The 15,907-nt window shown below is 46.2% G+C and overlaps 2 protein-coding genes across 4 annotated transcripts in view; both read right to left on the bottom strand.

The window, feature by feature from the left end:
- Positions 1-4,691: 4,691 nt before the first annotated feature.
- LOC146752367 (uncharacterized) lies at positions 4,692-7,106 on the bottom strand. The gene is made up of 2 exons (XM_085531971.1): positions 6,995-7,106; positions 4,692-6,576 (listed from the first exon to the last, which is right to left on the bottom strand). The coding sequence occupies exons 1-2, from the start codon at positions 7,085-7,087 to the stop codon at positions 5,230-5,232; spliced, it is 1,440 nt and encodes a 479-aa protein (XP_085388097.1). The 5' UTR covers positions 7,088-7,106; the 3' UTR covers positions 4,692-5,229.
- Positions 7,107-8,057: 951 nt separating this feature from the next.
- LOC146752365 (nuclear pore complex protein Nup153-like) overlaps positions 8,058-15,907 on the bottom strand; it is an 88,920-nt gene continuing 81,070 nt past the window's right edge. For all 3 annotated transcript variants that reach the window (XM_085531969.1, XM_085531970.1, XM_085531968.1), the window contains exons 11-15: positions 15,127-15,256; positions 13,266-13,392; positions 10,874-11,242; positions 9,297-9,560; positions 8,058-8,745 (exon numbers count right to left, since the gene is read on the bottom strand). In XM_085531969.1, the coding sequence (XP_085388095.1) occupies positions 8,582-8,745; positions 9,297-9,560; positions 10,874-11,242; positions 13,266-13,392; positions 15,127-15,256 (1,054 nt within the window). In that variant the 3' untranslated portion in view covers positions 8,058-8,581. The remainder of the gene's footprint in view (positions 8,746-9,296; positions 9,561-10,873; positions 11,243-13,265; positions 13,393-15,126; positions 15,257-15,907) is intronic.

The raw sequence follows: 15,907 nt of genomic DNA, 5'->3' as shown, positions 1-15,907 counted from the left end.
CTCGACTGAAGATCCTATAAGAGAAGCAGAACAATTAGATCAATTTCTGGGGCCAAATTTGTACTCGTGGATGGAAATGATGTCTATTATGGATATGTTGTTTACTGGAGAAGAAAGAGGCATGATTAGGCGAGCAGCTACACAAGAGTGGGAAAAGAATAACCCTCCTGGGCGTCCTGGAGTGCAAAAATAGCCAGTGGCAGACCCCAGCTGGGATAGTAATAATGCACAACATTGGCAAAATATCGGTGAGACATAATAATGGCTGGGATTAGGGAGGCAGTACCCAAGTCCCCGAATCTTACCTAGGCATTTGGGATTCAGCAGGATAGGGAAGAACCCCCCAGTGATTTTCTGGAAAGGCTTAGAGATAAAATGAGAAAATACTCGGGAATGAATCCTGAGGATCCTGTAGCCCAAGGGCTTCTAAAAGTTAACTCTGTAACCAAGGCGCAGCCAGATGTGCAAAAGAGGCTTCAGAAGACAGAAGGATGGAGTAAGAGGTCTCTGGAGGAGATCTTACGAGAGGCTCAGAGCGTGTACGTTAGAAGGGGAGATGAGAAGGAAAAACAAAAGGCAAAGTTAATGGTTTCCATGGCAGAACAGGTGGTGAAACAAAGAATGGGTAATAGGGAAAAGAAAATTGGAGGAAGGTTGTGCCCTGGAGGGAGGCAGGGAGAAGGAAGATCCCAAGGATATCCAGTGAGGCCCCAGTTGCAACCAAGTGTAGGGAAATGCTTCTGGTGTGGTCAGCCAGGACACATAAAGAAAAACTGCCCAGAACGGAAGAGAGAGGAAAAGTTACCAGCTGCTTTGAATTCAGAATAGGGGGGTCCGGGGCTTTCAAAACTGTGGTCCCACCAGGAGCCCCTGGTAAATATAAAAGTGGAACCTGAGGGGGAAGAATTTGTGTTTTTACAGGGCCAGCTTGTTCATCGCTGGCCCATAAGGTGTCAGGACTCAAATTAAGAAATGAGACCTTAAAGATAAATGGGGTAGAGGGAACTGGGATGAAAGTATCGAGTTGAAACTGGGGTTTAAAGCAATCACAGGACAATTATTCTACGTACCTGATGCAGGGACTAACTTGCTGGGGAGACATCTCATGATGAAACCAGGAATACAAACAACAACATGTAAAGATGGAATTACTGTATCAATAAATGTATTAACTGAGGCAGATGAGAGAGGGATAGACCCTGTGGTTTGGGTCAAAGAAAGAAATAGAGGGGGATTAAAAATAACCCCTTTGAAAATAAAAATGCAAGAAAAATATGAAGTCATAAGACAGAGACAATATCCACATCCATTTGAGGGACGTATTGGCCTTAAACCTGTAATACAGTGATTACTAAGGGATGGGTTGCTGGAACATGGCTGTCACCTTTCAATACCCCCATTTTGCCAGTTAAAAAAAACCGATGGTTCCTACTGATTAGTGCAAGATTTGAGAAAAATTAATGACATAGTACAAAATATAGTGGCTCCAAACCCATATACCTTGATGAACAAAATCCCAAATGGGAACAGGCGGTTCAGTGTTATAGATTTAAAGGATGCCCTTTTGGTCTTGTCCATTGGATCTGAAAGCAGAGACATATTTGCCTTTGAGTGGGAAGATCCTGAGCGTGGGCGGAAACAACAGTATTGGTGGACAGTTCTAGCCCAGGGGTTCACAGAGTCACCCAATTGGTTCGGGCAAACCTTGGAACAAATATTAGAACATTTTCGGCCACCAGAGGGAGCATAACTCCTACAAGATGTAGGTGACCTCCTGTTGTCAGGGTCAGAGAAGGTGGGAGTAAAAAGAGCCACAAATGAACTGCTAAACTTCCTGGGGAAACAAGGACTGAGAGTATCAAAGAATAAGCCACAGTCTGTGGAAAGAGAAGCCAAGTCTTTGGGACACCTGGTCTCTGAGGGAATGTATAAAATAACCCCAGGGAGGATTCAGGGAGTTATCGAGCTACCCATGCCCAGAACAAAGAGGAAACTGAGAAAATTCCTGGGGGTAGTAGGATATTGCAGACGCTGGATAGAGGCATATGCTCAGAATATCAAGGGCTGATACCTTAAGTTATTAGATGAAGAACCCAACATGCTTCAGTGGACTACTGAAGAGAAGGAACTAAGAAAAGAATTAAAACAAGGCCAAATTACAGCCCCAGTCCTAGCTCTTCCTGCCTTGAAGCCCTTCCAGCTTTTTGTTACTGTAGATCGAGGGGCAGCACTGGGAGTGCTAACCCAGGAATGGGGACATAAGCGTCAACCAGTGGCATACCTATCTAAATTGATAGATCCGGTATCACGAGGGTGGCCAGAGTACATCCAAGCCGTAGCAGCAACCGCCCTTTGGGTAGAAGAGAGCAGAAAATTGACCTTTGGAAGGCAATTGGTAGTCACAGCCCCAGACCAGGTTAGAACTATTCTAACTCAAAAACTCATCCTCGCGCTCCCCAGCTGCATGCATACATGCACCACCATTCTTGCACTCCCTGCCTGCACACACACACACACACACACACACGTACCACCCCGTCCCTGCACACACACACACACACACACACACACACACGTACCACCTCATCCTTGCACACCCTCCCACATGCATGCACAAATCTCTGCAGTGCATGGACACACCTGTGCATACCCACGTGTGTGCAGCCCCAGCACTGCCCACAGCTCCGTGCACGCTCATTTGTGCATGAAGAGGAACGTCTCAGTGGAAGCGTGGCTGTTCCTCCCCTCTGACGGGGCTGGTGTGGGACAGAAGAGGAAAGCAGAATGCGGCCACATTTTCCTCGTGGCTCCTAGTTCCTGTCTCACCATGGGAAACAAGATGAGCAACTCTCCCTCTCTGTGATGCTTAGCTCTGTACCTCTGCCATCATCTCTATACTCAGATGCTCCTGCATGTAATGCTGCACACAGTGAACCTGCAGGTCCCAAAGGAATCCTTGGCTGCTCTCCCTCACCTGGAGGTTGCAGGGTGCTGGGCCTCCTGCCTGTACCTCCTTCCAGGTGTCATTTGCCAGACCCTGTATGTCCAGCTGGTTGGAACTGCAGTCAGCTAACACAAACAAGGTGTATGAAAGTAGTCTTTCCGTTCCCCAGGCATTCGTCTTTATAAAAACATGTTGTGCTGTGAAGCACAGCAGGAAGCAACTCAACTGTGCAACAAATACTTGGAGCCTTGTTTCATCCCTCTCTAACCTCACTGAAAGGCTGACTGACACCTGCTTGCCAGCGGTGACTGTGGGTCTTCCCTCAGAGTCCAGAGCACATTAATCTCTTCTGAAACTCACACTCATTCGTGTTTCTTTTGTAGTTGCTGTTGCATTCATCAGGAAGGAAATGCACTGCGCTTATTCTGGTGCATGTGCAGGCTCACTCTGCAGTGCCCAAGATGCCTTCATGAGGAGGAAAGGCAGCAAAGCCCTCTGCCAGCAGGGCCATGGAATCGTATGTCTACGGCATGACATCTCAGCAGAGCACTCACTGCACCTGCTCCTCCCTTCTGAAATACACGGCCACCTCCACAAAGCTTGAGTCTCCTGCAAGCAAGCAAGAAACGCCAGTGCCAGTGGCTTTTCTGTCCCCAGCACACAAATGCTGGCTGAGAGCATCTCGCTGTCTCCCTGCGCTCCCATCTCTTGCCCCTTGCCTTCTCCAAAACCTTCCCTGGAGAACCAGGCTGATCAAGTCCATGCTCATCAGCATCTCCCACAGGTACTGTTCCAGCTCTTGCTGTCTTTTTGGCCTTCTCATCCACCGGCATCCCTCTGTCTGAGTCTCACCAGCTTTGTCACCAGAAGAGATTTCAACACTCGAGAATGAAGAACGCACATCTGGCTCCAAGGAATGTAACTCTCCTATCTCCCAGAGATCCACGCCCTGTGTGTGCCATCTCACCTGGTCGTGAGCGTCCCTCACAGCCAGCCAGAAAAGCAAGCAGAGGCTGAGACCAAGAAACCCCTCCCTGATGTGCAGCTCTCTGACAGCTTCTCTTTACACAGAGTGCTGGCCGCAGCCGTGTGCATTATCAAACACACTTGTATGGGCAGTTGGTGTCTAGACGTGAAGGAGTCTTGCTAAGTGCCCTGCTGACATGTAGGGACAGAAAGAAAATTTCAAGGGGGAGCTGGAGCATGTATATAAAGGATGTACGGACCTACAGTTAAGGATGTGGATTTGCATCTGAGTCCGTGCCCGCAGACGATGCAAGCACTATGCATTGTCACCCAATGGAAATGATCAAACAGCTGCTTTGGGACAGACTGTCTGTAGGGCTCAGGAAGTGCGGCCTTCCAAGGTGCTTAAGGTGTCCCAAAGAACAGAGGCAAGCAGTGATGATTCCTTTCTCTCTTCATTCTAATACTTGTAGGTAGAGCGCTTGAGAAAGACTTTGGAGGCTTTCCTCAGCCTCTACCTTTCCTTGTACCTTTACAAAAGCAGACTGTCTAAAAACAAGAAGACTGGACACACTTTTTGGGTTTGGTTATTTTTATTAGTATTTTTTTAATATTATAATATATATAATATAATATTATTTATCATTGTATTTATTATATTATATATATTATGTATATAATGTATATTATGTATATTATAATATATATTATATAATCATATATTATAATATATATAATATATAAATAACATATAATATATAAATTTTTTAAAATTGTTTTGGTGTTTTTGGTGTTTTTTGTTGTTTTTTGTTGTTTTATTAAAGTCCAATGTAATAAATTCTCAGTCTTACAAGGGATGAATTTTTAAGGCCTTCCTGCTGATGGACCACACTCCACTTGAACATCAAGTGGAGCATGAGGTAGCCTTCATCCAGAAAGGTGGAATCTTGATGGGATGTTGCTGTCTTATGGAGAGGAATCTTGGCGTCCCCCAGGCTGAGCCAACACACGGACACAGATTTCTGGATGGTGACCATCACTTTCTGCCCCTGCTCCTGCTGCCTGGTCTCTCTTCATCATCGGTATCCAGCAGGAGATCACGAAGCCCTGGAGGCACGGTGATATCCAGGTCATCGTCTGAAACTTCTTCCACCAGATTGGAAGGGACCAGTCCTCTTGTGCCGTCCGTCAGCTCTCCCAGAAACCAGCCATCCTCATCCATGTCTCCACAGATGTAAACGTATTGTCCAGCTGTCAGTGGAAGCTCGTTTTCTGGGTCCTCATTAGGGCCCTCATAAGGATTTTGTAGCTGTGACGAGCTATGAATCTTCGTATTGGTGGTGATGGTCTGCGAAAATGTAGATGCAGACTGCCACTGGCCACTCTTTTGACTCCCCCGGCTTTTCCTGGGGATTGGGGCATTCCTGTTTGGGATTTCTGTGTGGCCTCAGCTTTTTCCCCATCTCCTGGAGCTGTGTGCATTTTTCCTCCAGACGCTTGCTGAGAGCTCCAAGCTTGATGTCAGCCTGCTGGAGGTCTCTCAGCAGGTGGTTCTGGGCCTTCAGGGCCTGGCAGTGACTCTCCAGGTTGCTCAGGGCTTGTTGGAGGTAGCTGCACTGCTCCAGCAGCTTGCTGCTTGTGCTGCCTGGGAACCCCGGGTCTTCCTTGGCCATCTCATTCTCCTTTTCCAGATGCTGTCCCTGCAGCTGGTTGATGTCCTCTGCCTTCTCTGTGGCCTCTTTGGATGTGGAAGAGGCCTCCTTGAGCTGCTGGACTATTTCCAGCAGCTGCTGGGTACGGAGGCAGAGCGTACGCATCTTGTCCTTGAGCCACTCCACCTCCTCCCACATCTGCTGAGAGCTTCTGCTCTTCTCTTCAAGGAGGCTGCACCGTCTCTGCAGCTCCTTCAGCTTACTCAGCAGATGGGTGTTCTGCTCCTGCTGCTCCCTGCGCTCAGGTGGGCAGGCCTCTTGTTGCTCTGTAGCCTGAACACCCACCTCTGCTACAGCCCGATGGCAGGCCCTGGCCCTGTTGAAGAAGACGCGTGGCTGCCCCTCCACGTGCTCCAGGATGTACTGCAGGAAGCGTCTTCTCTGCTCCTGCAGCTCACACTGGAGGCGCTTGCTCTCCACGGCCTGCTCTGCACGGGACTTCCAGCAGAGCTGCCGCTGGACTTCCTGCTGCATTCTGCGGTCCGCTCTGCTGCTGTCGCTCCTCAGCAGCGCCTCCGCCAGTTGCCGCTGCATTTGCCATGCCTGGCGGATGGTGTTGTTGCGCCGCTTCTGCAGCAGCTCCTGCATCTGGTGCAGCTGGGCCTCCTTCTCCTGCAGCAGTTGGCAGATCTCTGCTTGCCACTGCCTCAGGCTCTGCTCCTGCAGGCGCTGCAGCTTTGACACCCGCACCCGCTCCCACTTGGAGCGCAGTTTGTCGGCCAGCAGCTGCCGCTCCCGCTCTGCCGCCTCCTGCCGCTCACGTCTCTCAGCAGCGCAGCGGCGCTGCAGCTCCTGGGAGCGGAGCCGCTCGCCCTCCAGCTGGGCCTGCAGTGCCTTCAGCTCCTGCCTCTTCTCCTCCCGCTGCGCAGGGCAGGTGGGGGGCTGTGCCGGGCCCCGGCGGGGAGAGGGCCGGCTGCCCGGGAGCCCCAGGTCTTCCTTGGCTGTCTCTGGCACCTAGAACCAGAAAATCATAGAATAACAGAATGGTTTCTGTAGGAAGGGGCCTTCAAGACTCTCCCGTTCCAAGCCCATGCCAAGGGCAGGGACAACTTCCACTAGGTCAGGTTGCCCAAAGGTGCGTCCAGCCTGGCCTGGGGCACTGCCAGGCGTGTGGCAACCACAGCCTCTCTGGGCAGCCTGTGCCAGCGCCTCTGCCCCCTCATGGTGTCCTGTCTTATTATATCTCATCCAGATCTCCCCTCTTCTACTTTCAGGGCATTGTCCTTTGTTGTATCACTACCCTCCCTTACAACCAGTACATCTCCAGCTTTCCCCAGTTCTCCTTCAGGCACTGGAGGGCCGCTCTGTGGTTTCTCCAGAGCCTCCCCTCCCCAGGCTGAACAATCCCCACTCTCTCAGTGTGTCATCTCACCTGGACATGAGCATCCTTCACGGCAAGTCGACTGGAGCCCTGCTCTGCACGGTGGCAGTGCAGAGCTCCCTCTTTTTCCTGGGAGCAGGACATTGCGTTACGGAGCACGTCTGCCCAGCTCCCCAAGATGTAATAGGTGAAGAGCCTCCTCTCCAGCTCCAGCTGATGCTGGAGGTGGCGGATGCAGGCGGGCTGCTCACCATCCGTCTCCCAGCGCAGCTTGCTGAGGACGTCCTGCAGCTGGGCATGGGCCGCCTCGCTGCTGGGGGGGTTCCTCAGCACCTTGGCCAGCTGCTGCTGCAGCTCCCGAGCCTGGCGCAGGGCTGCATCGCAATCACGCTGCAGCTGCTCCTTTGTCGCGCGCAGCTCGGCCTCCTTCCAGAGCAGCAGCTGACGGGTCCCCGTCGCCCGCTGCCGCTGCTCCCACTCCTTCAGCTGCTGCTCTTCCTGGGCCTGCTGCTTCTCCCAGGCACAGCGCAGTTGGTCGGTCAGCAGCTGCCGCTCCCGCTCTGCCGCCTTCTGCAGTTCACATCTCTCGGCAGCCCAGCGGCGCTGCAGCTCCTGGCAGTGGAGCCGCTCGCCCTCCAGCTGGGCCTGCAGCACCTCCAGCTCCCAGCTGTTCTCCTCCTGCTGCACAGGATGAACGCACATAGTGGTGCAGATGAAGAGGTATTGTACAAGCCATTCACTGTGCGGGCTATATTCATCTCTATAGCCGAACCATGCCAAGTCAGTGAAAGAAGTAACTTGCTGGATTCTAAAATAGTTTTGCTTGAGAACGGTGCTGTTGCCAACTCTAGTTGTTACAAAATGAACTACACCAGAGAGAGAAGGAAAGGGCAGCAAAGTTTTATATTTCTTTAGGCAGATCTGACTTCAGCTAACCCAGCACGAGGTACGATCCCAACAACTGAATAATGCAGGGCAGCAGCTGCTTTGAAAGTTGCTTTACCAATCTGCCGATTACTTTTTACGTCTAATTGCAGTCTTTATCTTCCGACCGGGAACTGAAGATCCGGAGGCAGAGAAAATATTTTTTCCATCAGTCCTATGAATAGAAACCGGTAGCACAGAGTTAGGACAACGCAGAGTTAGCGCAACGACACATCATCAGTAGGGTAAAACTAACCTGTCTCACGACGGTCTAAACCCAGCTGACGTTCCCTACTGTTAGCTGACAGTTCAGTAGCAGCACTGAGCAGATATTCCAGAACAACTGTTTTATCATCTGGCTGCTCACTGCTCAGCAGCTGGCAACAGACAACGTATGATGAACGGGAAGAGAGTTCCAGAAACCAAAAGCAATGAAATCTCTCTCATTCAGCAGGTAAGCAGCAGCGTAACAGCTCAATTCAGATCTTATTTTTCAAGAACACTTCTCATGGCTGCATGATATTTCTGAGAGCTGTGCTGCTATAAAGCCATCGTTGCCTACTTAGCCAGTCACACTAACAGAGCGAGGAGAGATGCTGTCCTTAGACATAAATTCCGAAGTACATCTGAGCACCTCACAATTTAACATCAGTAGAGGCTGCCTGCGCTCCACAGATAGTACCAAAAGCTCAAGTGAAAATCTGATTTGGTCTCTTACCCCACTGTAAACGTTGCAGGTTGGCTGAATGAAAATCCTGAAGAGCCGGAAGGTTGTACTGATGCTGCCGGTGCAGGAGGATTTGCACCAAAAGTAAATACTTCTGGGTTACTCGTGAAGTTGAAATTAGAAGTACTACTCCCAAACTGGAATACGGGACCTGAGAAAGACAGGGTAGAAGGAGAAGGGAATAAGAAAGTTGAAATTTGAGTTTGTTCTTTCCAGGAAAGTCCTCCCCTCCTTCCTCCCACCACCTCTAACATACATTGCTTAGACCTTGCTCAAGGCGGCACAGCTTGGGGTGGGAGGGAGGTTTACCAGAAATGCTAAGTTACAACAGGAACAACACCTAGACAACATCATTTGTTTCAGTAGAGCATCATAAAGAGATTTTTAGACTGCTGGCAAATTGCTAAGGAACTGTCTGCTGCTACCTGTACTGCCATTAGTCTATGGCTGCATGCACACAATATACAACAATGTACAACCTATTGGTGAAGGTAGTGTACCTCTCCGGCAGTAAGGAATCAGATGCAAAATACTTAACCCTGTGTCTACTCCCTCTATGGAGAGCAATTCTTACAGTAGAGTATGTACAAAAGGCAGAAGTAATTTCATTCACTAAACTTCAGCTGCACTTCATGGAAACCAACTCACTGACTAACCAAGCTCTCTTTGAGACCTGAAACGAAAAGGATGGTCAACACTCACCAGCATTGGAGGCGCCGGAGCCAAAACCTGGCTGTTGGCTCGATTGCTGTCCAAACACAGTACTGCTTGTCACAGAGCCGAAGGCAGGAGGCGCAGGCTGAGAGCCAGATGAAAACAGTGATGTCGACAAGGATCCAAAGCTGGGAGCATTTGGCTGGCCAGGGCCCTGGCTCTGGCCAAATGCTGGTAGCTGACTGGCACCAAATGCTGGTCCAGCAGCAGGCGCTGAAGACCCAGACCCAAAGACAAATGTAGAGGATGACCCTAAAGGAAAAGAAGAGAAATTTCAGTATGTGCTGAGTTGTTTTGTTTGTTACAGAGCTTTATGTTTGCAGCCAAGTAGGTAAAACAACAAACAGCACCTCATTCATGATAGGAATCCTACCTTTTCTTGTAAGTTACATGAAAAACAGCATACTTAAAGGAGTCAGACAACGCACACCTCAAACACGGGTTGTCTAGACTCAAATTACTGTTAGCCATTCAGGCTCTAGAAGCAGGCTCCCACAAATAGCACAGGCTGATTTGTATTACTAAGATTATTTATACCACGGGTAAAGAACACTCACTCACTTATTTGTATTATTTTAAGCGTTCAAAACACAGCTCCTGATCTACTAGAATGAGGAGAACACCAATCTTTCCTCTCATAAGCAACTGCACCCCTTCCTCATCCAAATGTTTACAATTATCAATTTCTGGAGACCACATCAGGCTTGCAGGGACCTAACTGAGCTACCAGAATAATTCTGTCTCTCCATATAATAGCAAACAAGCTCATTCAATTAGCTGCTTTGGTTCTGCATGGCCAGCAGAAATAATGAGAAAAAAATACAGGACTGAGCTGTGACTTCAAACATACACATTTCTGCTGAGCAAAAAGAGACCTTCTAAATAGCGCTATTAATCTAAATGCAATTTAAGCAGACGTCACGCAACATAAAAATACCAACTGCTGCAACGTAACTCGGAATGGCTGATTGTTTTTCCAGGAAGGAAAACAGAAGTTAAGATGGACTAAAAGGCATTCCAGTACTTTTATGAAGATTTGAAGATTATGAAGACCAAGAAAATGAAGGACTGGCTATCGTGCTCATTAGAAGTCACGCTTTACAAAGCAGCAGCTGCATATATCAATACTGTGTTTGTAATATACACTTGTGAAGGGTGGATAGTACAAATCTTGATGTTATTTACAACGCTTGAAGAGTTTTAGGTATGGGAGAGAAAAATTCAAGTTAAAACTAACTTTTAACCTTCAGCACTGGATGGATACTGAGAAGAGGGAAATTCATTCTCACAATGACAAGTTCCTATGCAAATGAAAGCCAGTAAAGGATTATCCAATGCACAAAATATCACCACAGCCAGTTGATCCCTAAACTGTATTTCCCAGACTGCCTCAAAACTTGACCTGAGCCCCAAGCAATAGCACTGTTTATATATTGTTGGATGTAAATATTCACTACTTTTCTCAATTTCCACGCATTTTCCCTACCTGTTCTCCAGGAAACACTCTTTCCCTGCTCCACTTTTGTGATCTAAGAGCAAAAACAAAAGCACCTGCTTAAATGTACCTGTTGAACTCGATGTGGCCGTGGCTCCAAAGGTAAAGCCAGAACTTGCTGCATTGCTACTGTTGGCTCCTGAACCGAAGACAAATGGATTAACTGCTGCACCAGTGGTGGAAGATGTGGTGGTGGGTTTGTTTTCTTGAGAGAAGCCAAATGACTGAGATGCTGTAGATTCTGCAGAATTGCCAAAAGCGGTGCTGCTCACAGTGTTGCTGGCTTGCCCAAACACAAAGGGAGTGGGAACTGGTGCAGGGTTGGAGGAAGAAGTGACGCTGCCAAACAGGCTGCTGCTGTTGGCTGAAGTGGCAGGTACGGCTGCGCTGGAGGAACTAGAGCTCAAGAAGCTGAAGGATGGCTTTGCTGCTCCTTGATCTGAGAGGGAGAACAGAACATAAAACGCTGCAAGACGGCAAACCAAGCGCAACAGAGAGACCCTGTTCCAGCCACTGTACAAGGAGAAATGCTGGACGATGTCTCAACTATTATCCAGCTACTGTGGATTACATAAAATCCAGGTTTAATACACTGATCGCTGCCATGTGCAATTAAAGGAATGGGAGAATTGTGAAGAATGATGACACCACCACAGTTCTAGGCTTTAGTAGTTACGGACACCAAGCACTGGCTATAACAACTGGAACCAGAATGAACCAGTACATCTCAGCTCCTCAAACAAAACTATTCTTCAGATGCTCTGAGAAGAACAACATGCATTACCTGCAACACTTCTGTAGTTTGCTAAATAACACAGCAAAAAAAAAACAACCCACAGTGGTACAGCTGCTTTTGTAGCCTCTCCTGAAATTACAGCCCTGTGCCTACAGCCCTAAAGCTGGCTAAGCCCATCATCCTGCAGCCTCACTCTTTTGGCTTAAGCTCACTGTACTTCAGTACTTTCAAGACCTGCTTTTGGGAGCCACAGAGAACAGCCCCCTGTTACAGAACTGTCACAAAGTACTGAGTGCAATTTTACATTTAAAGTTATCTTTTAAAGTATGCAGTTCTTCAGCTTTCCCTAAGCTTCTGCTCTCTCATTATTACACCTGACCCTGTTCTTGATTTCCCACTGCTGTTTTTCCAGAAGTTACGGACCCTTTTCATCTATGCCACTGTCATGGTTTTGTAATTTTGTAATTTTGCTATCAGTATTCCACATCATAACATCATGTAAAGTATGGATACTTCTATTGAATGTGCAGTCCACAGAAGAAGACTACATATCCCAGAGAACAACAGGGTTAATGATAAGTCACGGGACCAGGACGCTGTATAATCTCGTTCCCAGGCTGGAGTGCCCTCCTTCTTCTCTCGAACTTCTCGGAGAGTGGGAAGCGTTCCAGCCGTGTCGCCTAGAGTTCACAGTAGGCCTCTCGGTTTTCGGGGACTCTCTCTCTCTGTTTTGTTCAATTTGTTAGCCTCAATTATATTATATTGTGTTATCTTGTATTTCGGTATCATATTTAGTAAAATAAGTTTTTCCTCCTTAGATTGTCGCTGTTTTATCCCACTCCCTTTTTCCCCCTCCTTTCCGGGCCCCGGGAGGGGGCCCACGGGGTGGCTTCCCCTGTCACGGGCATAGGTAAATCTAAGTAACCCGTGACAGCCACTTTTAAGGGACTCTCTACTGTGCTGAAGAAGGCTCGTTAAAATCTCATTTTTACACAAGGTGTTTCATCAAATTTCCATGGTTAAATCAAACTCCAGAACTTCAACTCAATCATAAGAACCATAACCCCATGCGTTGCTTTTATTCTCTCTGTTCCTTCCCTTATAACTTCCAAAGTTAGTAGAAGTGAGTAATGAACGCTGTTCTGCAAACCATGGCTGATAAGTCATGAAATCAGAATCAGAATTCTTCCACATGGCAATTGTTACTAAAATCTTTCAGCCCGCTCTTTCAGAAGGTTAAAGATGCACAAAACTGTGTAGTACCTATTAAGCAATTTCCACACCTTCATGGCAGTAAATTGCAGCAGCACAGCTGCAAGAACACATGAATGAGACACCTCCTCACATCCCCTTTCACTATGAAAACCATCGCATGAGGCCTCTGTCACCACGCTTAAGACTGTACCACCAACTATGCTGCTAGCACAGAAACCATACAAACCATCCATGCTCATGTGGGATGCAATACAGGTTCCTTAATGTGTGACAATATGTATATATTTTTTGTCTAAACCTAGTCTTAAAACTCACTGAAATCAAAACAGGAATTCTACTAATTGTCTATACGTCAACAACTGGAACACAAATCACACTGCACAGAGTAATTAAGCTTTTTCTAAAGCTCCAGTACATGAACCCAGCAACTCCTACAGATTCTGTAACTTATGACTTCAGAGGTACCATCTGAGGGACTTAGACAACTGAAGACAAAAGATATTCTGCTTACCTGAAGTATTGGCTTGGGCCCCAAATGAAAAAGTTGGCTTTGCCTGCTCAGTTTCTTTCTCCGATGGTTTAACAAAGCTGAAGTTGAACATAGGTTTTGCTGTGCTTTCTTCTTTGGTACATTCAGGCTGCCCAACGGAAAAGACAGGTTGTGCCTTTGACTCTTCATTCTCAACTTTCTTCCCAAACAGTAACGGAGGAGCAGAACTGACAGAATCCTGTTTCTCTTCTGTCCTTCCCAAAACAAACTGCGAGGCAGGAGCCGACTCCACGTTACCAAAAGAGAAGCCTCTCTTTGCTGCAGGAGTTTCGTCCTTTTTCTCATCTGATTTCTTAAATGCAAAAGAAGCTGATGCAACTTCATTTTCTGCCACAGTTCCAAAACCAAACCAGACATTTGCAAGTCTAAGACTGACAATCAAAAAACTGCATTTTTCTCTCCAAACTGCAATACAGCTCTGACTTACTCAACTCAGTATGAACTAACACCAGTTAATTTCATGAGCACCACAGAAGTTAACTTGCAAAAGAGCAGATACAGACTCATACAGGAAAGCATTTATAGCATACAACATAGATTCAACTTGTTCATCACTGATGTTGAAACAGTGCTTGGTGACGATGAGACAGTACTGCTAGTCAGAAAACTAAAGTTGAATGGAGCCAGAGATGCAGTACTGATGGGTAGGGATATTTTTGGGAGTACCGGTTCCTCCACTTCCTAGAGTTGTAAAGTAAAATTTTTCTCTTTTACAAAACATGCTACTTTCTCATCCTGCTCCGCTCTGATTCGCTACAACAACGAATTTGGAACAAATATAACATTTAAAGTATTGTGTACTGAACCCACACAGCAAAACACAAAATACCTACAAAGAAAACTACAGATGAAAGAACATTTACTCTGGTAAATCCAGCCTATACCACATGTAAGGATGCAAATCATATATCAGTACATCTTAAAAACAACAGCGTTTGTTCTTGCCTTTTAAGCTATTTGATAACCAAGACTGAATGAGTTAGGGTTTAAATGAGAACTGCTAATCTAATCACAGGCTGCACAGAAGCACCAAGATCTAAATAGAAATGAATGACTAAGCAGAGGGATAAATTGGTACTACAGACATTCAAGCGTATCCTACGACTTACAAGTGTTTCACTATTATGGTCTGAAAAGTTAATGGAACTTAGCTATTTTTATCTGCATCACTATTTTATTTGAATTACATAAACATACTCCATTGTTTATGATTTCTTTATATTGCATCAGCTAAAAGACCAACATAAAGACTGACACTAAAGATACAGTCATAGGCAGCTCAGATAACATCCAATCAGAAAAATAATCTTGAATATTTGTGGCTACAGTTTGATAAAATAGATCTTTTCCCCTTAAAACAGGAAAAAAAACCTTTCACCACAAGTTCAGTAAGTATCAGCAATCCTAAGTCATCATTAGCAGACATGCAGAACACCATTTTCTAATTCTCTTTTGGACTCCTGGCCCGTACAAGACTTAAACAGGAAAGAATAAATTCAATAAGCTTTGTTTACATACTTGACACTTGTTTCAAGTATCGCTGCATTATAGAAACCATACAAACCTCCACCAAAACATTCCTACTCTTAGGATTCATTCATTTAACTGCTAGTGGGAAACTTCCTAGTACGAGGAATCTCCAGCGTAGCAGAACTACCAATTCAGAACTTCATAAGCAAGGTTCAGAGTAAGTAAATACGAGTTTGCTCTGAAACCCACAAGAAAAAATCCTAAGGCTGCATTCTTATCATTTACTATGAGGCAATAAAACTGATATACTTCAGTCATCTCAAAGACAACAATCAATGCAAGAGTCACCTACCTGTTCTTGTCCAGACTTTGACACGTAGTGCACTCCTCTTACCCTTCTCATCTTGCCAACACCACTTACTCCTGAAGACAGACCATTGGATGCAGGAGTACTGAATTTGGGGTAGGTTGAATTGCTAGCACTGAATAACAACACATGGGATGGGGTTTAAAAAAAAAAAAAAAAGGAAAGAAAAATAAGAAAAAATTGTCAATTTCTTTTTGAGCTATTGTAGCCATCATTAGTCCTTGAAATGAATCCTCTTCATCAGAATCAGAAGAAACAGTTAAGCTGCTTCAAAAGTTCCTAAATGCCGGTAAATACAATTACTGCTATATAGAAAATCAAGTTTTAAAAAAGAACAGGAAGGAAAATGACATACATAAAGTTGCAACATCCATATGGAAATAATGACTAAGCCAGAAGACCTGAAATAGAACAGCTGATTCATATCGATAATTTCTAATGTTTCTTTTAATTAGCCCAGACGTGGACTGGTTCTCCAGTTCTGTGATAAACATTAACTCTACAAGGATATAAAAAGAACAACTCATGAAAATACACAAAAAGTGCACATATGCACATAAGGGAAACACCGCCAACAGCAGAGCAAGCCTTTAAGATGGCAAGAAGTTTGAGAAGCAGCTCAGGCTTTTATGTGGCCATCAGCAGGAACAGCAGAGGTGTTTGGCTATGCCAACATTCCAGAAGTCTTTTCAGACACGAACACAGATCCCTTTTGTAATGCATACAAAGGCATTTCTCTGTTTATTATGAAAGCCTAGATCAAAAC

The sequence above is a fragment of the Coturnix japonica genome, unplaced genomic scaffold, assembly GCF_054131305.1.
Source record: "Coturnix japonica strain WE unplaced genomic scaffold, WE-NBRP24 Scf046, whole genome shotgun sequence".
Taxonomy (NCBI): Eukaryota; Metazoa; Chordata; class Aves; order Galliformes; family Phasianidae; genus Coturnix; species Coturnix japonica.
This window is presented reverse-complemented; position numbering and strand designations above follow the sequence as displayed.

Excerpts from the sequence above, each read along its gene's own strand:
- LOC146752367 (XM_085531971.1), bottom strand. The coding sequence starts at position 7,087 with ATGTCCTGCTCCCAGGAAAAAGAGGGAGCTCTGCACTGCCACCGTGCA. Across the intron at positions 6,577-6,994 it reads TGAAGGATGCTCATGTCCAG|GTGCCAGAGACAGCCAAGGA; the intron begins GTGAGATGACAC and ends TTCTGGTTCTAG.